Here is a 27,737-nt window from a genome sequence, read left to right on the forward strand (position 1 = left end):
ATAAACATTATTGTAAAGGTTTTGACGGCGTCAAAAGCCAGATAACGAATAGTTAGATAGTGAGTTATTCGAAAAAAAAGAAATTCAGTCAAATCCGATGCAAAAAATTTCGTCTCCGTTCTAATCTTCATATGTTCACGCATTTTATACTTACATTAAAATATTGACGTCGACCGATTTTCCGCAGTCTCTTCGAAGCGCGCACCGCGAAGTAGATTAAGAACCCGAGAAAAATGAATTGGAAAAAGAACATCACTGAGTTCGTCGGTGTCATTCCTTTCTCCAGGCGCATTACTGTCACTTTATACTTTGTAAACGCCCCTGAATTGAGAGCACGATTCTGAATCAAACAATTGCATCAAGTGATATGGATTTTTTAATTGGGAATACAATTGGTTTTTTTCGATATTTGTTCATCTCAACACGTTTTCAACGGGCTTCGTGATATGGTGGCTACTACGGGCTCATACACATAGACAAAATTCGATATCTTTCAAATATGAAATAAAATATACTTATATAAAAATGCAATCAATGAATCTTGAATTTGATAGGAAAACAATATTGGAGTTTTTGTCGACAGATAACCTTGATTTACAACTGTCTATAGTCAGGACTGTAATGTAGTCCATTGATCGGGCGCAGCCATATTGCATTAATAATCATAAGCTCCTCTTTATATTCACTATGTATGTGATTACCTCCACTATTTAGGAATTCCACGAGGAGAAACGCCACACCATACAAGCGAACGTTGTTGTTGTAAAGCAAAAACTCGATGATGATACATCTTGTATTCTTATCCAACCAGTTTCCAGCTTTAATCGTTTTTAGAGTGCGCAGAGCTTGTTTCGGCTGCGTTCCCAAATTCACTACGTAACCGCCACCGGAGTACGTGGCAAATTTCCCAGACGTAGGCGAACCCTTGAGTTTCCAGGCCGACGAGTAACCGAACCCATAATCCGGTTTATCGTTTGGATCTAGAATATCGAAATCTCTACATGTAAATTCAAGAAAATATAAACAACGTCCAAATCTAAAATTGACGTCGAGAGAATTGATTTCATTCGAATCATTAATGCGGGCATTTTATACGGGGGGGGGGGGGGGGTTACGGCATCTGCCATCATTTCTCGAAGGAGCGATGGAATTCACTTTCAGGCTGGAACTACGCACTATGCATACATTAATATCTTATTTGCATATTGAATTAGATACTCATTTTCCAGATGGCGTGTATTCACCTGATTTATTAACGGGAATCCATCCAGCTTTGTAATTCCCTTCTTCTTGGCTAAACATACTATAGCTAGGCCGGCACACATCACCAAATAACCGATCTAATCTCGAGTTACATGCGACTAAAACGATATTTACTACTAAAATGAATGTATAAGTACGTAAAAAGTTTATTTGGAAACGAAATTAAAGCAACTGTTCTCGATTACCGATGAACATATGAGTTGTATCTTTTAGAACCAATAGCGATTTAGCCAAAACGGGAAAACTTACCAGGTTTTGTTCGTAACTGACGTAGACGTGGAACGCAGACTCTCAACGCCTGTCGATCAACGATGTAATTCTTATATTTGTACCAATCATCACCCGGGAACATATCGTACCCGAACATTCCAGGCACCAGCGATTTTTCGGCGTAATCCCAAAACTGATCGAAATTCCTCACCTGCAGAAACAGGCAACGAAAGTGACCGATGAAAACGTATCATAAGAAAATAAGAAATAAGATACCCCGAAATGCTGAGTATTTCATAGTAGAGTATAGTATACTATAGTAGTTTACTTGTCACCATCAATATGTAGAAAATGAATACCTTAAAACAAAATAGGTTACAGACATTGAAGTGACAGGAGTCCGAGTAGAGCAATAAAGGTTGTATTTAAAAGGATGTTCAGGCACCTCGACATAAAAACGAACAAATAAAATAAAAGAAATGAAAAGGGATGAAACGATGAAAAATGAAGATAAATTTATGTCATGCGGAAGTCTCTCTGAATGAAAATATATTTTAAAGTGTACATCAATCAAGTAGCTTACTACTTACGAGGGTGCTGATGGTTGGGGCGGATTTAATGAGTGCAGGTTGGCTTTGCCAAATTGGAGGAACTTTACAGAGGAACGGCTTATTGAAAATGCTAGTTTCGCGGGCCTAGATTCTGGGGTGGTTTCGAGCTCTGGTATTATATCTGTGATTAAATGAATTCCAATTAAATATATTTAAAATTTGTTGCGGAAGTTAGCTATTCACAAATCCGTATGCAAGTTTGATAAGTTCCAAGTTTATCATATCTTCGAATTTCGGAATCTGGATCTTTTTACAAAGAGGCATCTCATTAGTTTAAGGGTTTATTAGAGGGTATTAAAAACGATCAAATTGCTCACAACCATAAAAAACTCACGGCGGATAAGGCATAAGTTCCAACGGTGTTGTTTCTGGTGTATCTATCGTTGTAGAAGATGTTCTCTATGTCTTTATAGAAATAGTGAGATCTCGTATCTCGATTTTCATAAGACAAAACCATCAGAATTCCAACATATATCGTGTAGAATATGATCTCCCAGATAATGTTCACCATTTCAATTTCCTTAAGCCTAAAAGAGATGAGAATTGACCATGTTAACACGACAAAGAACAAGGTTGCAGTTTTGCGGGTAGGATCGGGGAAAAGAACTGAAATATTTATGTATGTCATTCCAACCATGAGTTAAATTTCGCTTACGGCTGATGAACCACGTTTTAACTGGCTGCTTAGCGTTTAAACCAAACAACAAATGAACTGTTACTACGATTCCGACTAAAAAGCATTTGGTCCTAAGTGTGAATACCATGTATCTCTGCCTTTGTCATCTTTATTGGAACATGGATTCTTGATTCCATGATTGGAATGGCCTACAGTCTATTCCCTCTTATTCCAGGTAGCTTTTAGTTCCTCACCATGTATATATGTCTTCAGTTTATCGAGGCTGTCATCTGACTTGATTTGTTTTGATTTATCTCTATTGCCTAAATTGTATTCATTCGTACGTACCTCTTATCCCTGGCAGCTTTAAGTTCTTCCTCGTCCGGCGGCAGTGGTATGGCTTTATATCGAGCGATTTTTTCTTTAATATCAGGCGAGTTGCAGTAAGGATCGTGCAACCACTCCTCGTTGTCCTTGACGCTGTTGTCGTACTCGCTCTCGTCCGGTTCCTCAAGGTCGGGTTTCTTGATGATCAGGGCGTAAAGAAGGGCCAAAAACAAAACCTGAAAAATGTCAAGGGAAGTGAAATGACAATGAAACGATCATTCATCTACTGAATGAAAAAACGAAAAAAAGAGAAATATAATAATCTTTATTTATCTAAGCATAATAAATTACATACAATTAATGTAAACATAATAATGGCAATCAATGCATAGAGATGTGATAACACTTCATCACAAAAGTAAAAAAAATGCAAAAAGTTCGAACCCACGTGAGAATATACTATGGTGAATGTACTACGGTACCTTAATCGGTTGTTGAAGCATGATGGACTGGATGAGAGAAACTCCAAATGATGCAATCCACTCCTTAGAGCCTGATAACCCGAGGTCTTTGGAGAACATGTTCGCGAAATAGAAGCTCACTGCCACGGCAATAAATGCAAGCGTATGGCCGACAATCACACACCACCACGGCAAAACCACTTTCTTCTTCTTCTTTTTCTGGTCGTCTTTTTTCGGTGATTCTGGTATTTTCCCGTAGCCCGATGCGTCCGTGTAGCTGATTTTCTGACTGGTTTGGGAGTTGTTCCAAGGTCGTCGCGATGGTGTCGCGGATTTTCTCTCGCCTGAACCGTAAATAAGTACAAATGATTAGTAAGATAAGTAGCTAAATTCCAGTCAAAACGGGCTTGATTTAGGCATTTACGTGCCTGTATCCAGATACTCTTTTTCGTTTTGCAACTCTATTTCCATCGCCTCCGAAGCCTGGTCCGACTTCATTTCGCTGTATTTCGAGTCGCACACGCGTTTTTTGCGACAACATTTGCCACAGGCGTTCGGTGGCCAGGGACCGGACATCCTGAACAGCAGCACGATAAACACATTCACCGGTACGATTATCAACGACGCCAGGATAGAAACGACCAGTTGCTCGAGCGTAAACTTGATCGGCCCGATGACAATTTGCGTGACGTTTTGCCGCATCGCCATCGCCTTGTAGAAGGTCAAACTGGCCATCATCGACACGTAGACGAGGGTTAAACAACACGTCAATCTCTGAACGCGGGTGAAGTTGCTTTTCGGAGGTCTTTTAAAAACCGATAACCAAATATGCCCGTCGGAGAGGTCTTTGCGAGTTTTCGACCAGAATAGAAAGTTGAAGGCTTTCATCTCGATGTCTCCCGCTAGGGGAATTATTCTGTCGATCTGAAAAAACGCATCGACATATCTCAAGTAGACGATTGGTTCATTAATGCTAGTGGTCCATTAAGGCCTACTAGTTTTTAACGTTATTACGTAGGTAGTAAATCATTAATTAAAAACGTTTATATTAACCATAACTTGCAAGGTCTGGCCCATTGCTAATTCTATCCGTACTGTTCACGTTTCAAAAAGCAATCTACGTATATTTCGGATCATTTATTGCTTATCAGTGCTTATTTGATGAGAACTATTCCAGCAAAGAACATGTTTTGGTTATATCAGTATTTACAATGCTTAGGCAAAACAATACATAAGGTCCCAGTGGAAAAGAAGGAATTGGAATGACACTCACCAAACCGTCTTCTTGTTCTACGGCCAACCATTTGTCACAAATGAACAGATATCTATCCAGAGTTTGAATATCGGTTACTTGCATCTGGTTGAAAAACCAAGACGGATTCTTGCCACCATTATCGTGCCAAATACTGAATGATACATTTCAAAATTAACTTTCTATCATTAAGATTAAATTAAGAGAAACTAAATAAGACAGTATGGTATCGAAGATTTACACTTGACAGTAAGAAATACGTATTAGTTCTCCTAATTCAGATGTTGATAGAATTTCATTTAGAAATGTTTTAATGTATTAGTCAACGTATTACCGTAAATGCGCTAAGTTTCCCAGCGGTTTCGGCACTACCATAATGAACGAATTAACATCGCCTTTTTGAAGAACCTTCCTTTTCTCATCCATTAAAACTCTGGGACCCGTATCACCATCTTCACCGGTCAATACAAACGATACTTGAGCTGTCGTACCTGAAAATATAAACACATGAGGACACGCAGGAAACACGTACGTAAGTCAGGTGATAGATCTAAGGAACTTTCAAAGGGAATACGAGTTGGATTTCGTTCACAATACCGGCTTCTTTCGCTTCTCCTGTAGTTACGAGTATTTCATAAATGTATTTATCTCGGGGATCGTTATCCGGCAGCGGCGTGGAACCAGCCTATCGAAAAATAGGTATAATGATGTTAATACTATCCATTGATAATTCGTTAAAAAGCATTTTTACACAACATCATCTACAAATGTAAAACTATGCGTCAGTAACACAGTGAAGGGTTAGATACGACCATCAAGGCCATGTTGTCTCAAATACTCAAATAACATTTTTAGAGATTTTGACAGACATTTTTAGGGTTTTGACTGTGCAACTATCGGTCCAGAACATATCTTGTTATTGTAAATTTCTGAAACCTTACCCTTACGAGATCTTTTCTGTCGGCTTTAACAGCCCAGATCAGTAGAATTAAGTATAAACATAGTAGAGACACCATCGTACCGAACACCACTGGATTGTCGTTAGGATTGAGAAATCCGCCGCTAAAATCTATTTTCGGTAGAGGAATCGTAAAAGACGACCCGAACGTCGTCAAATGTGTGCATTTACACTGCGTGCTATCACTAGTAGTTAGGTCACCAACCTGTGGTAGAACATAGATACGATTAGCGCCAGAGATTTCAAACTACAGCCAACCCCCGGTATACCGGCCACATCGGTTCAGAACGATTTTGACTATATGGAGAGTGAATGGCGGTATATCGGGGTGTTTTACAATGTATTTGTATTGAGATGTACATTGGCGGTAGGTGGGGGCGGCGGTAAATGGGAGGGTTATTAAATTTGACTGGTGGCCAGCGCCTCGAGTCAAGAACGAAAGAATACTTCAAGTGGATTTTACTCAAAACAAAGGAGGGCGGCCAGTCAAAACTAGATATTGATTATGACTAGGATCCAGAATGAATTTTGACCTCAGGGAGCTTCCTCAAAAATCGTATTCCACGTCAGATGAAGTAAGAGGGGTTTCCAAGAGGATATTTTACCGTGCAGCCAGCATTCGACCATTCTTCGGTCTTTGTATTCCAGTACAAGCAATCAGCAGTGAAAAATGATGCATTGTACATAGCCTCCTTGTAATCATCGACAGTTGCATTGGCAGGATCTGCAAACGAATCGTAGACGGTATCTTGAAGAATTCGGAATAAATTTTCAAGAAATGCATGTTTGCGTCATAGAATCGGGCATCTAACCTATAGTTCCATTCAAAGCCTTGATGCCAACATAAACTGGTTTATCGGTTCTGCAAAAAAAGTCGTTCAGTATGATATGCAGGTTAAAATATCTGATTAAATCGAAAACTTACTCGCGCAAAGAATGACTTGAAATATTTTGGATTAAAACTGTTAAGCTTATGCAGAACAATCAAAACTTGGTGTCAATACATCGTTTACCCATTTAGAATGTTGTGGAACAAGCATGTATTCAGATCCCTTTCTGCTGCTGTAGAGCCATTCACATCAGTTTCAGCATGAAAGGGCAGCGTGCAGTTGAAATCATGTTTAGAAACAGTTGGACGTGAACCGACTTTGACGAAAACGACGAATCTCGTTATATTCTCCGAAAGAACAAAACCACCAGGAGGATCTTTAACAAAATTGAGAAACAATTCAGAAATGTGTATTCACACGCTTACTACGTGACCTGAAATGTTTAAGTCTAATGATATCGGTTGCACCATTGACAAAGTTCATGTTCTTCGATATCATAATCTTTCATCCATGAATTCAAATCAACGCTTTAAAAAAACTTTCGCTGACAACAACCGTAATTACAAATCAAGTTAACTCCGACCGTTCGTAGATTGTGTAGATGATGACAATAAAAAGGAGTGTGAGTACCTTTCATCGGGGCTGTTGTAGTAACATTAATTTTTGGATTTATCGACGGAGTTGAATTTGTCAGTGAAGTCACAGTTGCAGATGTCCCAGTGACAATAGTTTTGGTATTGGTAATACCGGCAGTTGTTGCGCCGAAAGTGGTAACATTGGTTACATCAGTTACATTGAATGAAGTAGTGTCCAATGTCTGGTCTGGAGTCTTAAAAATCTTGGAATTTGGTAAAGTAGTTCGGGGAGTACTACTGGAAGTTGCAGCGCTCGGAGAAGTAACGCTGGAACTCGAGGATGTAACCGTATTTGAAGTCGTGCTATTTGAAATTGAAGACAACTTTGTAGTTGGGGCTTGCTGCGTGTTGTTGTTGGTAGTCGATTCTGTTGTGCCGTTGACGAGGTCCGTGGCGTTTTCACTTAATACAACTTTAATGCCGAGCGTTGCGTCAAGTGGTACCGTTATAGTATGGATCAGCATTTCCTCATTAGGCTTCGTCGATTCTACAACACTTATATCTGGAATCTAAGTACATTCAAAAAAAAACATGATAAAGTGCAATATCTGATATTACTAATTAACATTATCAACAGTTTCTTTGCTACGATATTTACGCCGTTTCTTTTCCTTTCGATAACTAGTACGATCGGGTCTGGCAGACCGCCAACGATCATCGGGTCACCGGTTTCATTTCTCATATCTAACGACAGTAGTCCTGACGTCACTTCCTTGGGTTTGGTTGCCGCGTTGTTACCGGTGTTGTTCGAAAACGTATAAATGTTTGAACTGATTGAAAGACACTTAAATACGAAGAACACGAAAACGTGTTAACATACATTTTTGATATCCGACAAAATATAGGAGAAATTGTATACTTAGAGCTTTTGATGTTCCACTAATACGAACCTTTGACTCTACAAAGTAAGTCGTGTCATTCCCTTCTCCGACTATCAACGAAGGGTTAGGCAAATCTATTTTATCCTTCGAGTTTTTCCTGCCAGGCGTGATAGGTTCTAAATTGCAAAAAGAAACTCAATTAGTCGATTCAAATAGTAATAAATCGAACATTTTGATATTACGTACTTTTGGATAGCTCTCCAGAAAACCTCTTTTCCAGACTCATACTCATTGATGCCGTTGTCATAACGCTTGGCTCGTCGCCGGGAACTTTTCGTTGCATCACAATCATAACCATACAAGATTTAACTAATGTGTCCAAATCCAGAATATACTGTTTAGCCTAAAACGATCATAACAACATAAACATGTCTATTCGAAAGTCGCGTCATGCAAAATATTAGTTGAACAAACGATTGATTTTTATAACGGTATCTGTTTAGTCATTTGTGTATAAACCTCATATTGTCTTCTAACCCCTAGCAAAATGTTGGCCATACGTACATGTATATCCTATTGTCTTGTAACCGAATTTGCATTATAGCCTTTTGAGGCTATATGTACTGGATAGTCAAAACGTGTGGCTTTATCTCACATTTAAACCTTCGCAGAAATTACATGCGTTTTTTTAGATGCGTTGGACTTTCGCGCTTTACCATCATCGTAAGAAATGAATCTTTGAACGACCGCGTTGGAAGGCTTATCGACGGCGTTCAACAGTGTCAATGAATACTTTTGACTCAGCCGTTAAAACAGTTAATTACATACCGTATTTACAACATCATCCAGTTTTAGCATTTCTTTCTGTAATTCAGCCGGAGACAAAGTTCTTGTTGGAGGAGTATTTTGTTGTTTACTATTCGGATTCAACATCGATTCATACATGGCAATTTCTTTTTGCGCATTTTTGCTGACCTCTCCAGCACCAATAGCCGCATTTCCTAAATTGAATAGACCCATTATACTAAGATAAATCTTCGAAACCTTAGATCAGAGAAAAGAAACAAAAGCCAATTAAGAACTTGAATTCGATCGCAGACCCGTGGCCCAAGAGCTGCTTCCACACTCGCAGTTCAAATTTGAATCAAGCATTAATTTTTGTCGTCGTATCAGAAATGATGATCATTTGGTTAATAGGGTCTGGTCGCTTGAAGCCAGTAGTAAACTGATATGAGTTTTACGTTTGAGTTGAATACAATCGGAAAGGAATAATGTTCAGTATAGTTTATAGTGTACAATCTTAGAAATAACCTACCGACCACTTCCAGTAAAAACCTGCTAACGCTCTCAATGTCTTCGGCGGAACTTTCAACTTGACCCGCGCGTTGAATTGACATATGACAGTAATCCGTCAGTATTGCGTAAAGCAATTCCTATTTGACATCAAAAGAAGATGGAAAACTTATAAGTAAACTGGAACTGTTTTCTGTAGACCTTATTTAGTGACGCAAGCATAATGGGTATTAAAGGGGTTCACTGAATTTCGACCCGCGAGATTCTTTTTTCGATTACTTTTACTCGCCAACCAACTTCTCTTGAAAATAAACTATATATATATAACCAAACTTGATGAAACCTTTCAGTGCGTCTACACCGCAGTGCGGGGTATAAATCGATAATGGACTTTGTTAGTACGCCGCACTGGCTACCGCACTAGAAGGTATTGATTAGTCAGCACCGAAAGGGTTTCAATTAGATAAAATCGTTTCGTTACAACTTACAATCGTTTTAATGGATAACTCGTCATGACGCGCTGTTACTACACCTAACGCTGAAGCTAGCTGGTTCAAAACGCCGATAGTAGGAGGCGTTATTGCTGTATATTCGCCCACAACTAATTCACGATACTGAAAAATAAATCATGCGTCATCGGAGTGAGACCGATGCCAAATTTTTGGTATTTATCAAGTTGTCAGTTGGGACAAGTCCAAGAACATTTTCAAATCCTCGTCGGAGTTGTTAGTATCAGTCGTCCAAACCGTGCTCATTAATTGGGCTTAGATCAGCCCAGTAATGTCGGGTCAAATGTCAACCCCGAACAAAGGGTTTACTTGATTTGGTAGGACGGGATATGGTTACGGATGATACCGGTATTGAAATCCTCAATGGATTACCACTGGATTACCTTTTCTCTCACTTTTTGTCTGGCAAGAAGGGATTCGTTCCTCGGTGGTATATTCGCTGCATCAAACGTTTGGTTCAGCGAATTCAAATCTGTTTATGTAAAATAAACAAGAAACGAATAACAGATCTCCAATCCCTTATTATCAAAATGAATTTCATAATTCCAGTCGTATAAACGATATGAATGCTGCTAAAGATTCAACAGAAGAAAAACAAATGGCTCAAAACCTCCATATCCAACCGTGTCAATGTCGTGTTAGAATTTGAGGACACCCTAAAACTAATGCGATCCGTTTAATATTTAATAGGCTTTATGTGCCATCGTGTAAAGAATGCTTACAATCGTTGAACTGTGCATCATCACTGGCCGCTTCGTTATTCAGATAGCCGCCGTATAATCCAATGAACTGAGCGAATCCTGCAAGATTAGCTGCCGCCAATTGATCCTGAATCTTCGCTTCAACCACTGACCACTTAGACAGAGTATTGGCGATAGTTTTAGGCGTAGGTGGCAGCACCTGTAAAAGTATTAGGTGGTTTATATTGCTGGACTTACGAAAGCGCGGCTTTAAGATTTAGAAAACAACGTTGAAGTGGAATATATAAGAATTGCTATAATGCAGACCATGCCCGTGCAATCACATGCTGTCTTAAATTGTTACTAAGACACAAGCTATACACACGACCAAGCCACGTCGTATAGCTATTTTAACTAAATTACTAAATAGTTTTAAAATCAATTAAATCCAAATATACATTTAAAATTGTTTTGCTTTTCCGGGATTTTCAATGGAACGAATGGCCAATCATGACGTACAATGAACGTGTGATGACGTCATGTACAAACGATCTGTTTTCACCAACAAATCAGGTTTTTTATTTCATAAAAATCACGACGTACTTTGACTGAAAGGAACATATCAGTAAGGGCACCCAGCCGGTCTAAACAACGCAATGTCACATTTAAGTGATAGTCATTAGACACTAAACCTGTCGGTAACATTGAGGGTTTTTCCATCGTCGCGTTGTTGCCTGAAATTGAATTGAAAACCTAAGTAAAATTACACTCCGAAATTACAATCTTAAAATCGTATGATAGATCTACAATACAATAACAGTCAGTATAATTGTCGGGATTGTAAATGATACTTGATTTTCAATTGTTTCTAATTCAAAAGAAAAATGTATTTTCGTGATGATTGCTACGACGCAGCCATTATTTGACGTTTATATTGCTTGAACAATGTCGGTCATCAGCTTAAGTAACCACTGTCATTATATCAGAAGAATCTTTTTCGTGGAAAAAGTGTTTTAAATATCATATCTCACCGTCGTAAATCCAAATGGGATCATCTGTAGGCTTTACCCTGTAAGCGATCTTGTACCGAAGTGGACCGTCCTGATCGCTACAATCCTTACTACAGAAAACGTTAAACTCTGTACCGATTGCCGTTCCTTCAGGCGGATCCACACCGCAAATCCCTTCCTTCGGAGTATCGTTTATCTCGAACGGCAGACTGGCCTTTCCTATCGATGCAAAGAAAAACTAACAGGATCCGTTTTGAAGTTATATCTGAGGTCAACTAAGTTATCAGTTAAGATTCTCATGTTTGGAGTTGAAAATGACGTATTAAACCTCGTATAAATTTCCAATCACATGAACCAAACGTCCGCCGACTAGTTTGCTATCTCTTCCTAGGGCCTTCTAGACCGAAGATACTAGCGGTCCAAGATTTCAATACAGACACCATTTCAAAAGGGCACAAGCAGATGCAAAAAAGGAACATTTAGGCCCTAAGAGAAAGACGTAGCTCTCTTAAACTGATTTTGTTTTCTGATGAAGCTAGTGTGCAGTAGTGAATATCAGTATTTTGACGCTTCGGGAAATTAAATATTGACAGAGTCATTCATTTGGAAACCATGATCATGCTGTTTTGGCGCCCTCTCATCATAGGTTATATGCCAGAAACTGACCTGAAGACAAAACCACAAATATCCATTCAGCCAAGCCGAATTAAAGTAAGATAGACACGATGATTTTATACCTTTGATTTTCGGGTTTGCTGTCCTCCACGACTGCACTAATAGCGCGTATCTCGCATCTTGATCGGTTCTCAAATTGTTGAAATAGCCATCTACAGCTGGGTATATAGAAATGTAATCATGCGTGATACCAGTGGGCACTGATTTCGCCCAATCGTTTAGCGCAATTGTTTGGAAAAGGATTGTGTGACCTTGGATTTTCACTTTTCTCAAAGTCCAGCTAAAATGCGATTTTTCATGTCAACATATATCCCACACGTATATGTACGTGAAAAATCCCACAATAATTCAGCCAAATATCTAAAGCGATTAGCAAAACTCCTTCCGAATTGGTTCAGACGTACTGATGATTGCGAATAGTCTTTAGCCCAAACGTTGCTCAAATTGAGGGAAATTGTCCATCGAATGGTGGATAATTGTATTTACGCGACGAGAGACTGAGGACCACTCACTGGCGCCATCTATCACTAAACCTTCACGTGCGCTCGCAGCTGTTCAATAGCCAATCGGATACCTTGCGCCTTAGTCTCTGCAGAGCTGCGTCATGATAGGTAGACGTGTTTTGAGCATTCGTTCTCGCGAAAATCCATCTTAGTCGTCGCATTTTACTTTGTTGGCGCCGACGAAGTAGGGGCCACTGTCATTTATCATGTGCGCTGTAACAACACAACTGTAATATACACTTCCATTCTAGAACTTATGACCTTTGGCTGAATTTATTATGGGATTTCTCCCGCATATTTATCTTATACGGATGTTGTGTATCTTCACGCCTTATCCAGTTTGTTACCTATTACTTCGGATTATCTGGAAAACATCGAATGATTTGATTATCATTACCTATGATTGGAGAAGGGTCGTATAAACTTACTCGAAACCGAAATCGCGAAGCCCCGGGAAATTTGTGATGGTCGTTCCTATTGAAAATCGGCTGCTGGGATTCATTTTAGTTTGACAGTTCGTAACACATCTAAAAACAAAAACGATTACCAAAATTTACGCAAAGGTTTTGCAGAAATTACCGAAAATGTGTCTTGAAGTTTTTTTTTAGAAACGTCATCGATTCCGTATAGTTTACATGAGTGCTATCGAGGCCGTTTTTAGTTACTCGGAGTATGGATTTTTTTCAAAAAAGTGGGAGAACGAAGGGAAAAAATAAAAATGAGCTATTTTGGACGTTTTAAAACGGAAGGGAACGGAAAATCGTATTCAAAATAAAATTATTGTTTGAGTATTTTCCACATAAAACCTCGGAAGGACTGCATAAAATAAGCAAAAAGTTGTATTGAATTTGAATCAAATGTCGGAAGAAATAAATTTTTTCAAATCACGAGATCTAGAAATTAAGATGAATATAACTTTAGTAGATATATAATTACAAAACAACAAATAGGATAAATTAAAGTATAATGAATTGAACAAAAGAAATCATGAATACGATGAATTCGTAACTTGTGAAAGTTACTAGATTTAAAATCGAGGCTGATATGATGAAGCAATTATTTTGTTATTGAAAAAAAAATTAAAAAAAAAACCCTTGTAATGAAAGGTTTAAAGCCTATAAATGTTAGATTTAGCCGCGTACGCTTGGGGATCTACGGCGGACAAGGTAGACGTCCTACGAAGGGGACTTAACTGTATTCGTACTACAAAGATAACACTTACATCATTTTGATGTCAGGTGGGTCACCGTTAACCACTGATACTGACTGCTCAAAATACGCTGCTCTCAGGCCGCCCCAAAACGGGTCATATTTCAGTACCATGAGTTTCAACGTTAAGTTGAAAGCTTCGTTCCAGTTAGCGGTATCAACTACGAAGCTGGCCGTATCGATACGTTTGCCTTTTGCGTCATACATTAAACCTGCAGTTGTAAAAAGGGAATTCTAACTGTTCGTAGATAAGATACCAGTTCCATCGGTTTTCAAGGGTCGAAAGGACCAAACACACTAGATGTTATGGCCAGGATGGATTTTTAGAGAGAATTCGTTTTTTGTTGTTGTTTTGGTGCGGGCGCCAAAACGGAGAACGGATTTCTTAAAAGGAAATTCGTCGTTTCTGCAGTTTTCATTATGAATTACAGTACACATTCATTCATTATGTACATACATTTTATATGTTCTAGATTCAATTCCTACCTGGATATTGTATTTCATCTGCGTATTTGACACATCCGACGGTGGTGAGTGGTCTACTGGACTGGCTGGCGCTGGCCGCATCTAATAACGGAGTCAAATCCCCTGGATTACACAACCTCCCTTCACTCATCACGTTAAAATACTGGTCATATGTGGCGAAAGTTTCGCAGTATTTTTTGCAATACCAATCGAATTTCAACTTCGACATGTCTCTATCCGGATCGTCGGGATCGTAGGTAGAATCACCGACGGACACCGTCACGTTAGCGAACCATTTCATAGTTGTCTCGTAGCCGCCTTTGATGTTGACGACTAACGGCGTTCTTATTACGAAAATGTCACCAGACACAACCTTGAAAATACCCTGCTCTTCGTGCATGGATACGTTCAATTCCAGCCGATAGTTCCCGTACGAGAAAAACCGAGGCGCGAAGTAAATCATACGCAAACTAGAAGACGATAGTACAGTACCGTTCAACTCGTCTTCGGTCATCTCGACGAACTCGCCGTTTTCCTGTTTGAAAATGGTCCAAGTGTAATTGGCGATTTTCGACGAAGTACAATTCAGAATCGGGACGGAATTTACGACGAGACTCTCCGATCGTAGCACGCCGAAGGCGCCTGGGTATCTTCGATAGTCCCCACAGTCAGGATATCGCATGTTCGCGCATACGTCCGGGATTTGAAGAGTGACATTCGGGGGATAACACGGCCCGCGGGTAACTACTAACGGGATCGGTAAAGTCCGACGACTAACGACGTTTACCGCGTCCAGTATAACGGAATAAAAAGCGGCCGTCATCATTTTCATTTTCGGCAACTGTATACCATTGCTATATTGACTGCGTTCATTGGCAGTGAAGAATTTCTTGCAATCAGGCGCTATAGCGGCTATTTTTGAACCGTGTTCGCCGCTTTGACAGGATGCGGCGTCGCCGTACATGTACTCCCGACAAGGCGTAGCAATTTTGAAATCTATATAATAGCAAGCTCCTTCGGCGTTATTTCCTAGTTTCAATGTCGCTGATATACTCGTATTCCTGATAACGATTGGGTCCACGATTAGATTAATATCGCCCACGGGATATCTCAGTTCGATGGTTTGCACCGGTGCCGTGGCAGCATTCAATACGTTTGAGGCCGAGAGCTCCACCGCGATCGTCTGCGGAGTGTTGAACACGTGTTCACTCGATGTTAGATTATTGTAGATGACGGCGTTGGTTTTTGCGCCGAATTTCCACGTTAAATGCATGTGCGAGCCCCAGTCGCGCGTGGCAACGCCATAGATTCCATAACTAGTCGGGTAGGCATTCGGTTTACCGTTTAACATCCAGCCACCGCGCAACTTGTCCGATCCAGGTATATAGGGATCGAGATACATGATCTTAAAGCCTAAGTTCACAATTTTTGCATATATGTTGGCCGTAATATTCAAAGATTTCTGCGAGACAGCGTTGGTGAGGTTTGCCCGAACTTGAAATGGATTACCGTTTTTATAAACGTGTGGAATTTCTATCAAAACGCATCCACCAGCTACTGTGCACAATGAAGGGCTTAAACTCCTTCTTTTCCTTCGACCGAGCGCGGCGTTTTGGCCGATCAATTCCGTTACATTTTCGCCGTCACCGAAATCAATCGCGCACGTTGAATTAGTCGGGAAAGGTTTATTTTCTGCCAGTTTCACTTGGAATTTTGCGTTGTAGGTGGCGCCTTGGGGTATTTCCTGGATCGGGGCGTTAGTTGTTGTAATGAAATGCAACCCCACGTGATCGATTGGGATTTGAATAACCATCGGGATGTTGTTCGTCGTTGATAACACACTGACGCTGTTTACCGCCGTCACGTTGACGAGAAACTGGCCATCCGTTTGAAAAGCGTGTTGCACTTGCTTGAGTTTGCCGACTTCGGCGTCAACCGTTTCGTTCAATCCGTCTTGAAATTCGAAAATCAATTTTACCCGTGATCCTCCCATAACCGTCGCTCCAAACTTGAGGTTTTTACCGATTTTGGCGATATTAACTCCAAAATAGGCGGATTTGACGCTGTCTATCTTTATATCCGCCTCGACTCGATGTGTGTAGTTGAGGAAACTAACTAGATTGGAAATATTCACGTGCACCAGGTAAGTTCCTGGCTCGTTAATGGTGAAGTTGATTCGACGGTCGTCGAGGGTGAAAGGTCCGTTGTCTGTTAGATTATAATCGTCTACCCAAATTGCGAACATAGGATCCGTTGGGAACGGGATTCCAGCAGCAGCAATGAAGTTCGTCCCTACCATTCCTAAAATGGATGGGTGCAAATGTCACCGTCAGATTCGTTAAGTTTCGTAAGATAGATACAATTGGAAAAAAACGGTCAACATTCCATAATTGGTTTGCACGAATTAGCAGTTTTGATACACTTCATTTAGATAGAAAATTTTTAAAAACACAAATCAATTCGGCTGAAACATTTACCTTTTAGAGGTATCAGCAAGTCAGTTTTTTTATCACGTTGCAAAACGAGCGGCGAATTCGACGAGAAATTGATCGCTCTCACCGGATGTTGGACGAGAACCGCGAATTCCCTGAACACGCTTCCGAGCGGATTTTTCAGCGTAGCTTTGATCGTAAAGTTGCCCGGATTAGAAAATCGATGCAACGTAGAGACGGTCGTATTGTCGCTAGATTGGAACCAGTCGTTTACCGACGGCGTCCCGTCTCCAAACTCGTATTGTGCAGTTACCCGGGTGGCTGTTACCGGCGCTACGGTAACATTCACATCCTCGGCCGTCGGAGCGAACGAACGGTCCACCGAAAGGACCTCCGTGTCCGTGAAAGGCACGTCGACTTCTATCATCGAAACGGCTGTTGAAACACTTATATCGTTGTAGACGGTCAAATTAAGTGTATAGTTGTGGACGTTTTTCTGGCCCGGAATAACGATTTTTCCTTTGATGGTCGGCGTTGTTCGCAACAACGAAACATCGGCTATTGAAACGCCGTCGATAGTGGCGTTCAATATCAATTCTGTCCCAGTCTTTGTCGTGAAAGTCAGCGTTCTCGACGTATCAACAGCCACGTATACTGGCGATTCCATCGTCAGTTTTCCAACAGGTGCCTGTACATATGCGGTGAAGTTTGCCACTTGCCAGCTGACCATGTTAGTCGCGTTTACCACTACAGTTCTGCTGCCAGGTGTTGCGTATGTATAAACCAGTGTTCCGCCCATTCCTATGATACATTGAGATATTACATATCATAATCCAGGAGCCCAGATCACTTTAGTAAGACGTTCGAATGCAACTGGTAGTGATGGGTGCCTATGAAAATTTTGTTTTAATCAGTTTTTACCCCTTGTTTGGCGGGTCCCATGAGGTAAATACAGGAGTCATGAAATGCCAGACTCTGGTTTTTACCAATGGATCTTTGAAAGATTTGCCATGTACAATGGTTTCGGTCATTGGTAACCAGTTCGTCTATACGCTAAATGTTCTGCTGGGCTCCCGGACTGTTAACGCAAAGATGATTTGCTGATTCCGAGATCCGAGATCGAATCAAGCATTATCGTTTTGTAATTAATAATATCTTCATTGTCGGAGAGCCTATTAACTAATAAATTTATGATATCTACCGTTATGACTTTGTTGCGATTCTTTAGTTCCAGGTTTGATCCTAACCGTTTTATCAGCTTCCATCGTCATTACGTATTCAACATCAGTACCTATATTTTGCCGAGCACAGATTGAGCACTCATTCCTTGATGTACTTAATTAAGATTTCAGGGATTTTTCACAAGAGATAAGTCAATAGTATATACCTTGAGAAATGTACCAGGCTACCTCAACGGAGTCGCCCAATTTGATGAATTGTTTACTTGCATTCACCGTCAACTGCAGAACCTCGTCTTGAATTATGATTTGTTTCTGAAAGGTAAAGATCACGTGACGATACTTTATTAGAGATATCCAATAAGATATATCACTGGGCCCGATTTTATAGACCGGTATTACCTTTAATTCTGGGGCTAATTCAATCGAAAATGAATTAAGTAAGCCCCCGGGTTAAAGGTAATACAATTCTATAAGACCGGCCCCAGTAGTTTCTTTCTAAATCCCCATATTAGGTAGCATATTATTGCCGCACGTGTGACGAACCACTGGCCAATCAAATGACTGTACATAGACGTAATGTCTTGTCGGGATATATAAGATTATGTGAGTGACTGTTACCTGATATCTCTAAACGTAGAAGTTTTCAAACAAATGATGGTTACTCGATACCAAAAATAGCGATTTAATTGAAAATAGACGTTCTCGGATTTTGAGAGTAATTTGATATTTTTTGGGAGAAGTAGAACTCCTCTAAATGAGTAGCAAATACTCTCAAATAGCAGTCAGTTCTGCGTGAGGCAGAAAGTCTCTGAACCCTCAAATCGGCTTTTCTTCAATATATAATATATAAAAATATACAAAAGATTACAATTGTGGGCAAACCACAAATGGCATCAATTTATCTTTGTTTTGCTTTCCGAGCGCAGGGACAAGATGGCGGGAAGTGCCCATTTTTATACTTACCGAAACTCCTTCAAAACTGACATCATTCATGGCATTCAAAGACACGTCGTAGGTGCCCGATTTTGTGTACGAACGAGTAGTTCGGTTTTCGGTAGTTTCATTCGTCGCTGAACCGTTCGCGGAGAATTTCCAAACATATTTCACGTCACTGCCGTAATGAGGCGGTATTGAGAATGTCACTGTTTCGTTTGTTTTTGCTTCGATGAAAGAAAGAAATTAGGTTTTCTCAGTTCATGAACTGTTTGTAAGTAGACGAGAGAAATCCCACAATAATTCAGTCAAAGATGAAAAATTCTTGAATGGATCGGTATATATTTTGAGCAACGTTTAGCCATCATCAGGCGTACTGAGAAACAAAATGAAACAGCAGAATATATAAAAATTCTCGACATATATAATCTTCTATTCAAGAATTTTTCATCTTTTGACAGAATTATTGTGGGATTTCTCCCGTCAGCCATCTAGCGCGGATAGTGTGTATCTGTTAGTAAGTATGCCTGGTGATGAATGCTGTTGCACTGTTATTTGATACATATCGTCTGCGTGTAACCTACCGGCGGCAGGTGAATCAATCTTCACATTTCTAATCGGCACAAGAACGTTGACGGTCACCGTTGAATTTTCACCGCCGAACACCGAAGCGGTCACGTTGAACGTATCCTTCGTTGATTGTGGTGTATAGGTGTGAGCGAATCGCACTTCAAGAGCGCGAAGAAAATGAGCTTGAACCATTATCCGGTAATCGCGTGTTGAGTGTTTCGATGCCACGTTATTCCCGCGTACGGAGGTATATGCAGTGATCGGAAACTTTCTCAGCGTCACACTCGGGCTTTGAACAACGATGACGTCGCCCGGCTCAACGGTAGTGTTACCAGTCACTATCTGAAACGTCTGTCTACCGGGCTTCGATATCGATTGCGAAATAGAAACGACCGTCCTGAAGAATCTGTGTACTTTATCGTAATTCTTGAAATAGCTTTGAATCTTCACTTTCCCGGCGCTGTCGACGCATGCTTTCTTTTGGAAACTGTACACCGATGGCGACTGACATTTCAAAGCCCAGACTGATTCAGTTTTCGAGCATTGCGTTAAAACAGGGTCGATGCAACTGTACGAATAGAGACAAAACACCTTCCAAGGTAGAAGGCAATTGGGCCGCTGTATCTAAACGATAATATACACGCGATGTGAAAATTCCTTCCAATTTGCGCTTTTCAATCACTCATATTTCAGTATAATCCATCACTCATTAAAGCTAAAATTACTCAAGAATGGTTATTATGTATTCATGTTACATAATCTATCGTTAAAAACAAAAGCTTTGAACATTTGAAATGTCAGCGCCATCAAAATTACATCTCGTCAGGATTTGTCACTGAAGAACAGTAGTATTTTTTCAAATAAACTTAATTTTTCCTAAACCCTAAACCAAGTAGTTTCTTAATTAGGGGATTTCAGCGCCCTTTTTCCCTAATCAATTTTGGGAGAAATTTTGAATAGGTTAGATAAGAAATGAAAAGTGATCATAATAACAGACAATTATGATATCGGGTCCTTGATTTCGGTTTTTCATCGATGATGGATTGCCGTGCATTAATAAGATATAAACCTCACCTCGAATGTGAAATCCCCGATTTTTCCAACGTCTATCTCATATTGTCCTATGGTGCCGTGATATCTAATGATATCATTAAGTAGATAATGCTTTTTCTCGATGCTTGCAGTTGTGCAATTGTTTTCCGGACATTCGGTCGTTCCCACTGAGAACACGGTTGACTCTGCAATTTAGATCAGATAATGGAAAGAACATAAAACAATAGAATTAGTTTGCTCTAGACTCTATAGCATTTTTGAGGATTTGAGTGACCATGGGTTTGCTTAAGCACTAGCCGCCTCGGTACATGCTTTATTAGGTCAGGTAGTTACTTAGACCTTAACTTATGTGTCAAGTTTTTCTGAAGACGTTTTACGTTATTTAATTGATCGTATGTTCAACGCAATTCTGTCAAATTGTCAGTTAGTGAGTTTAGTTAGTGAGTTAGTGAGTGATTTTCATATACCTAGGAACGGTTGCTCAAAGGTTGGTCAAACTTTTAACCGTCGGTCAAATTGGGTTGCTCAAGAATTAGAAAGTTAGAAGAGAAAGGTTGCATTTTGAAAGAGAGGACCTTGGAAGAGGCACAGATAGAATTCGCACCACAACATTACGTTTCAATCAAGTATTCAATCAAGTATTATTATTTTTTCTCTAAAATTGGTTTCCTTTTTTTTCAATTTTTCTGTCATTATCAATCAAAACAGACTCCATTCAAAGTGCGACAGGGCATATGAAAACTGGGCCAACGAGTGAATTAATGATTTAACCACTGGTTAAGGAACCTGACCCACCGATTGGCAAACCGAGGTTTTGAGGAACTGAATTTAACCTGTGGTTAACTAACCGATGGTTAGGGACTTATCCACCGGTTATTTTAACCAACCTTTGAGCAACCGGTCCCAGTATCGATTGAGTTGTCATTTTCGGATACCTTGATTGTCGAATCTCAGTACGGTGCCGTCATCTAGATCAACATCCAGTTTTCTAGCTTTGACGCCTTGAACAAGTTGAACGGTACATTCAAATCTCTGCGACTCGTTCACCGAAGACGGGCATTGCAAATGCGGTCTAAACAATATTTCCTCAACCTGATGACGAAATAGCTTTTTTACCCAATTGATAACAATATACATATCGAAATAGAAAAAAAAGATCTTTTGGTTAAAAAGATGATCGTTATGATCCCATCTCTAATAGTAAGATATAGGCTTATCAAATATATCAGTGCAAGGATATTTTATTTATTTTTACATTGCTTTTGAAAAAAAGAGAAAAATGATAAGCCATATTCCAAATTCCATAAGTGATGAGGGCACGCGACTATTCTTTATCTTTTAATTAGGGAAATTTAGGCGTTAACGACCATGTATCATGATGTAATGTAAAGCTGCACTTCGTTATCAAATTACTCCTGCTAAGTAACAATTGGGTAGCAACCGTGAAGAAAAACAAAAAGTAGGGGAGAGTTTAAAAAAGAAACGAAACCAGATTTCTGTCTGCGGGATACGCATTTTTTCATTTTTATACCGACGAACTTTTTTGACGCGTGCGGAAAATGAAACTGATGAGAAACAAACAATTTTTGCATGGTTTTCTACAATTATTATTCCGAACTTATGCTGTACGTGTTTTTATATTATGGTGGCTGATTCGGGCCATACTAACAAATTTCACATTGGCCCTTTTTGGTTTTCTCGTGCGAGAATTCAAAACATTGTGGTTCTCTCGCACGAGATCTCAAAACTTTTGGTTTTCTCGCGCAAGACTTCAAAAAGTTTTGAATTCTCGCGCGAAAAAAACCAAAAAGGGCCAATATGGAAATTTTTGTATCGTTGCTCTAGCCGTACAGAAAATTTTATAGTATGGTCCGAATCAGCCACCATATTATATGGCCTAAAAAGGAATATAAACATTCAATACGCTATATCTCTAACCCATGCAGCAAAAAGTTGTACAAGTTAAAATCTACGTTGTAATACGTGTGTGGTTTTTATATTTGTATTATTTATTACATTTCATGTAGTTCTACCGTCCATGCTCATTCCATGGACGTATAAACTAAGAGTCTATAATATATATAGACGTATAATATATATAGACGTACTAATCTAGTTTATACGTCCATGCTCAGTCTAAGTGCGTAACTAACATCTCATGAATGAGATCTGGTGATCTTTGTATTGAATCTCGCATTTGGTGTACTGACGCAGTGGTCATTTCATGTTCCTATTAATGATCTCAAATCTTATGTGTTCAATTTTTTTGTGAAATTCTTGACTATTTTCTCTAGTTAAAACTAAGTGGATGATATCGTATCAATACGGTTGTTCGAATTCCTGGTTATCATTAACTTGCGATAATGTGTAATTTTGTACATTTATTTGGTTTGTTGTTTCCTGTTTTTTTTTGGAACGGCATTTATGACGAACGATGACTTATGTTTAGACATTGAGCGTATATTTCAATTCGTGTTTGGTGTCTATATAACGTTGTGTTGTCGTCATTTTCCTTCAAAACGTACCTGAATCAATTTCGAAGATCGCTTGAAGTTAAGCGTGTCCTGAACAGTGACCCCTATCGCTTGTTTCCCGGCGCCAACGACTTGCGTTGTGACGTTACCTGTTGTCTGAGGTACACGTCGGGGCCGATCGGAAAATACGAACGTAAAATTTACCGTAGAATTTACCGATGTCAGTGAAGATGGGTAGATGTGCACGTTTGCGTCACTGAATAGGTCAAATTTTCCTGATAAAAGAAAAGTTAACGAATTTTGAATTATTTAGAATAGGACCGTTACTGTTACACGTAATTCACGTTTCTCGAACATTAATATCATTGTGATTGGTTATACAGTTATTTTGAACTGCAGAGGGATCCTTAAACTTTTACTTTGGGACCCGCGTTCTATTCATTTCATATTGATTTCGCAATAATTGAAATACGTACCGTCTGGGCGACTACCTGTTACATTTAGTCCTATTGTCTTCAGGCTAACGGGCGCAGTGTAAACTGACCAAGCGTTTTTAGTTCCACCGCAATAAAAGGAGCTATTTCCCAGACACGGCATCGTGCATTGGGACGATCCATTGCCAGGTTGCAAGCGTCCGCACAGGCATACACTACCTTCTGTCACGCCCGCATATCTGTAATATTTATGATTTATTTACCCCGCTGTTTTATCATGTGCATTATATCATTCTGATTCGTGGGTATGAATAAAAAAGAAACAAACAGACCCGTAGCCAATCAAAGAACATTGCTGTTGGCAGATTGACGGTTCCATCTGAGAAAGGGAGGCTCCGATCTTCGCTACGGTAAGTGCGGTGTTTTCCGTTTCCTCAAAGCATCCGACAAAGCCTGTGAAATAAGGAAAATAGGTCCCAAGTCAGATATACGTCAATAGCTTTTTCTATTGCATATAATATATTGTCACTATCGGACTCAAAATGTTCAGACCCTTCAGTTGTCGATTTAGCTCGGTTCCGTCGATACAAAAAAAATTGATATATGAACAACATGTCAACAGACACTATTGCATTTTTCCGTGATGGCACTGGTTTGGCTAATCTTCGCATTCTTCCAAATCAAATCGTACGCTTGCTTCTCTAGACGATTAACGTATTCGATAAACATAACTTTTTAGCTAACCTCGTAATCGTAAAACTCAAATTCCCGGTTCTTTTCATGTTTGGTTATGATATGAACGCAGTTTTGTATATTGAACACGGAACATTAGACCGGGACATAAGGCCTTATTGGCTTTTACTGGAAAGAAGATATCCTATCGTCAAACTATTAAGAACCGCAGTCAGTCGTTAAACTTGATTTCGCCAGTAACCGGCCTGGCTCAATTTCCACTGCCCTAAAATTTGACGAACTAATTAACTTCCGATTGATCAAAATTTTATCTATTAAATCTATTAGAATTATGAACATTCGTTGAATCTCCCATAATCAATTTTTCGAATAAATATATATTTCTAGAACTTGACTCTCCCTCTTAGAACAAATGGTTCTTCGGGGGTTCTTCGAAGAACCTTGGGGTTCTTGGTGAGGCTTTAAGGTGCTTCAACAATATGGAATGTAGATTGGGGTTCTTCGAGACATAAGGGTTCTTATAAGAACCCTAATGTGGTCACAATTGTCAATTAAGAATTAAGTAGACCTGCAACAGGGAATAATTAGTATAGCTGATGAATATAACTGATTTTCTATGTGGTGTACGTTATATACAAAACATTTTGACTGGAAATTAGAATTGGGTTAACTTTGAAAACAATTTACTATGTATCATCACAATATTTAAAAAATGGTGACTGTGTGCGACAAGGATGCATTTTTAAAATTAATGAACCTTTATTTTAATTCGTTCTTTAAGATTTAAAAAGTCGTATGTTTAAAATCAGTGGTGAACGCCTTTAGCGTGTGATAATAATATGTAGAGACTGAATAACTTGATTTGCTAGTCTGCGACATCGACTGATAATAGTATGTAGAGACTGAATAACTTGATTTGCTAGTCTGAGACATCGACTAGGTTTTATGGAGAGACGGCAGAGAAAAGAACAATGCTTTTTAATGCTTTAAAAAAACAATTAAACTCTTCTAAACTCTAGGCGTTTCTGAATGGACTGTGCAGTTTAAAAAGAACTAGTAAATTCAAAGTTCTAATGCAACTCAAAAATGAGAATCGTGTGTATTTTCGGCTCAATTTCTATCAAAACATTCAGTCGAAGTCTTTGTACGTTGAATAAAAACATAGAGTATAGTGGAAATTCAAAGTAACGTAATGCTTTGGGCCTAATAAGTATCATGCTATTGTAGTTTCGTGCCTATAGGGCCATGTGTACATGATCAGGCAATTATTCCTTTGTTCATGCAACTAACTGTTGTATAATTATCTGCCACCACGACTCATACAAACTTCGCTCAGTGCATAGTGCATATAGTATATCGACTCGTTCTTTTCGTTGTTTTGTAAGATGAATATCTGGAGCTTGGAAATGTGAATTAATTCTGGTAAGTTGTATTCAATGAATGTATATAACATTTGTGATATTTGAAATATATGAAATATAGGCCATAAAGCCGGAGTGACTCGGAATCAGATCAGCCATAATTATTATTTAAAACTTTTGTATTTTAGAAATTGTTCCATGGAAGTTGACCATATTGTGAGACCGCGGTGCAAAAGATGTTTTTCCAATCTCGGACCTATGGCGGAAAGAATTATAGAAATGTACGAAGTCTGTACATATGGCAATCGTGTCGCTTCCTTCCTTCGAAGCAGCGAAATTGCAGAAACAGGTTAGTAAATCTTGACTCGATGAGCCTTTACTGTGTGACTGTATTTTGATAGAAGATAATCATTTTCAATCTACATATTCACTGGTTTTCAGATATGATGAGAACTGCAGAGCTTCACGTATTACCAAGGATTATGAGAGAGGATGCGAAAGACCTGAAAACCATTAAAAAGGTTCGCATTTTTCTGAATCTAATCCCACTGTTGACTTTAACCGTTTGTCTTTTCTATTGATAAATGTATTTGGAACTTATGCATGTAATACAAGAAAGTGTTTAGATTTACTTGCAGAGTGTGCATTATTGCAAAACATAATCGATTTTATTACACCATTAATTGTTCTCAATATTATTTATATTTCAGGAAATATACGACTATAATCCGGACGCTGCGGTTGAAAGGCTGCGAGGGTGGCAGCGCGTTGAAACAAACATATTTAAGAAGATGGCTTAGAGTTAATTGAAAGTGGACAGATTCTCAATAAGCGGATTGGCCTGCCATAAGTCGGCCTATTATACGTTTAGCATATCATCTTACATCTTATCCCACTAACTTTTAAAAAACTTTGATATTCTCAGAACATTATGTTTTTGACTTACTATGGAAAAAACCAACCAATTTAAGATACCAAGCGATTAGCGCACTGAAAATAATTCTCCATCTTTCAATCTTATTGTACATGTAACCAATTAGTGAAACTATTTTTGTATCATTCATTGTAAACATATTAATCATTAATATTTCAATTCATGAGATTTTACAATAAAAAGCTTTATATGATATTAATTTTACGCGATTCTTATCATCAGTTTTTTTATCCACATGAGGATTAAGGGAGCAGTCAAACATAACAGAGGATGGACAAATCATGAAAAGCTTGAGCAGTCAAAAAATGGATAAGGAACCCTTAAAATAAATTACCTTTAAATTGTTCTCCCAAGAACCCTGTCAAGAACCATTTGATAATATTGAAAGGGTTCTAACAAGAATCCTTTATACGAAATGGTTCTTCAAAGAACCTTTACCAGGGGTTCTTCAAGGAACCCTACAAAAAAGGTTCGTTGAAGAACCTTTAGGGGTTCTCCCTGGGAGGCAAGCCCAAGAACCCCTAAAGGTTCTACGGTAGAACCCTTTGTTCTAAGAGTGGTCAGTTTTAATGATCATTAAAACTGACCAAAATCGAGTTCATTTTGATTAATATTTTTTTGAGGCGCATAGTTCGCCTGGAGAAAAGGCTGCGCGTGTATTAACTAAATCGCTGTTACACTGAATGTTGATGTCGGATAATTTAAAATGAAAAATTACATTTTAACTTTTCTAGCGTTAGTAAAAGCTACGAGCAACTGAGCCACACAGGACTATTTTCTGACCACCCTTGACGGATTATTCCGTCGCAAATAATATGTTCACTTGACAATTTGCTGGTGTGTAACCGTGGAGAACGTCGCCTTCAATATAGTTTCACTTACTCATAGATGACGAGCGCCTCAATTGTAGAATTGAATGATGCCATCGGGTTCGAATCCCGCCCCATGGAAGAAAATATCAACAAGACGTATATCTATAGTTAAATTGACAACTTCAATTTGAGTGGCAAACAAGTAGGCACTATGAATTAGTTTTTTCTGTAGGTTTTAGCAGTATTTTGAAAACATGTCATGATCTACCAAGCCCATTGTTGATCATGCACTAATGTTTATTTGTTCAATATTAGGTAATCAGTTTTAAGCAAGAAACTGATAGAAATCAGACAATCACAAGTGATCAATTCAAGCCATTCGATCAAAATACAATGATCGATCCACAAATTGACCAATAATTACTGGTGAAAAATTTCTTGTTACATCTATTTGGTTATAAAAAAACCAACTGATAGCCTGACCTAAGCTTTCCAAATATATATATATATATATATATATATATATATATAT

At 39.0% G+C, this 27,737-nt stretch overlaps 1 protein-coding gene across 1 annotated transcript; it reads right to left on the minus strand.

The window, feature by feature from the left end:
* Window positions 1-127: 127 nt before the first annotated feature.
* On the minus strand, window positions 128-18,031 carry LOC141904392 (uncharacterized). The gene is made up of 32 exons (XM_074792977.1): window positions 17,962-18,031; window positions 16,806-17,561; window positions 14,350-16,629; window positions 13,877-14,075; window positions 13,083-13,181; window positions 12,214-12,431; window positions 11,498-11,695; window positions 11,070-11,200; window positions 10,509-10,686; window positions 10,170-10,258; window positions 9,766-9,891; window positions 9,300-9,417; window positions 8,813-8,985; window positions 8,231-8,387; window positions 8,054-8,160; window positions 7,762-7,947; window positions 7,159-7,672; window positions 6,712-6,904; window positions 6,511-6,560; window positions 6,304-6,422; window positions 5,682-5,903; window positions 5,338-5,425; window positions 5,075-5,231; window positions 4,762-4,894; window positions 3,917-4,412; window positions 3,510-3,832; window positions 3,049-3,263; window positions 2,419-2,611; window positions 1,513-1,684; window positions 1,245-1,361; window positions 702-980; window positions 128-321 (listed from the first exon to the last, which is right to left on the minus strand). Exons 1-32 carry the CDS (start codon window positions 18,029-18,031, stop codon window positions 128-130), a joined length of 8,550 nt encoding a protein of 2,849 aa, XP_074649078.1.
* Between the last annotated feature and the right edge of the window lie 9,706 nt (window positions 18,032-27,737).

The sequence above is a fragment of the Tubulanus polymorphus genome, chromosome 4 (genome assembly GCF_964204645.1).
Source record: "Tubulanus polymorphus chromosome 4, tnTubPoly1.2, whole genome shotgun sequence".
In the NCBI taxonomy this organism is placed as follows: domain Eukaryota; kingdom Metazoa; phylum Nemertea; class Palaeonemertea; order Tubulaniformes; family Tubulanidae; genus Tubulanus; species Tubulanus polymorphus.

Excerpts from the sequence above, each read along its gene's own strand:
- LOC141904392 (XM_074792977.1), bottom strand. The coding sequence starts at position 18,031 with ATGACGATGGAAGCTGATAAAACGGTTAGGATCAAACCTGGAACTAAA. Across the intron at positions 14,076-14,349 it reads AGATGAAATACAATATCCAG|GTTTAATGTATGACGCAAAA; the intron begins GTAGGAATTGAA and ends TTACAACTGCAG. Across the intron at positions 11,201-11,497 it reads TCCCATTTGGATTTACGACG|GCAACAACGCGACGATGGAA; the intron begins GTGAGATATGAT and ends ATTCAATTTCAG.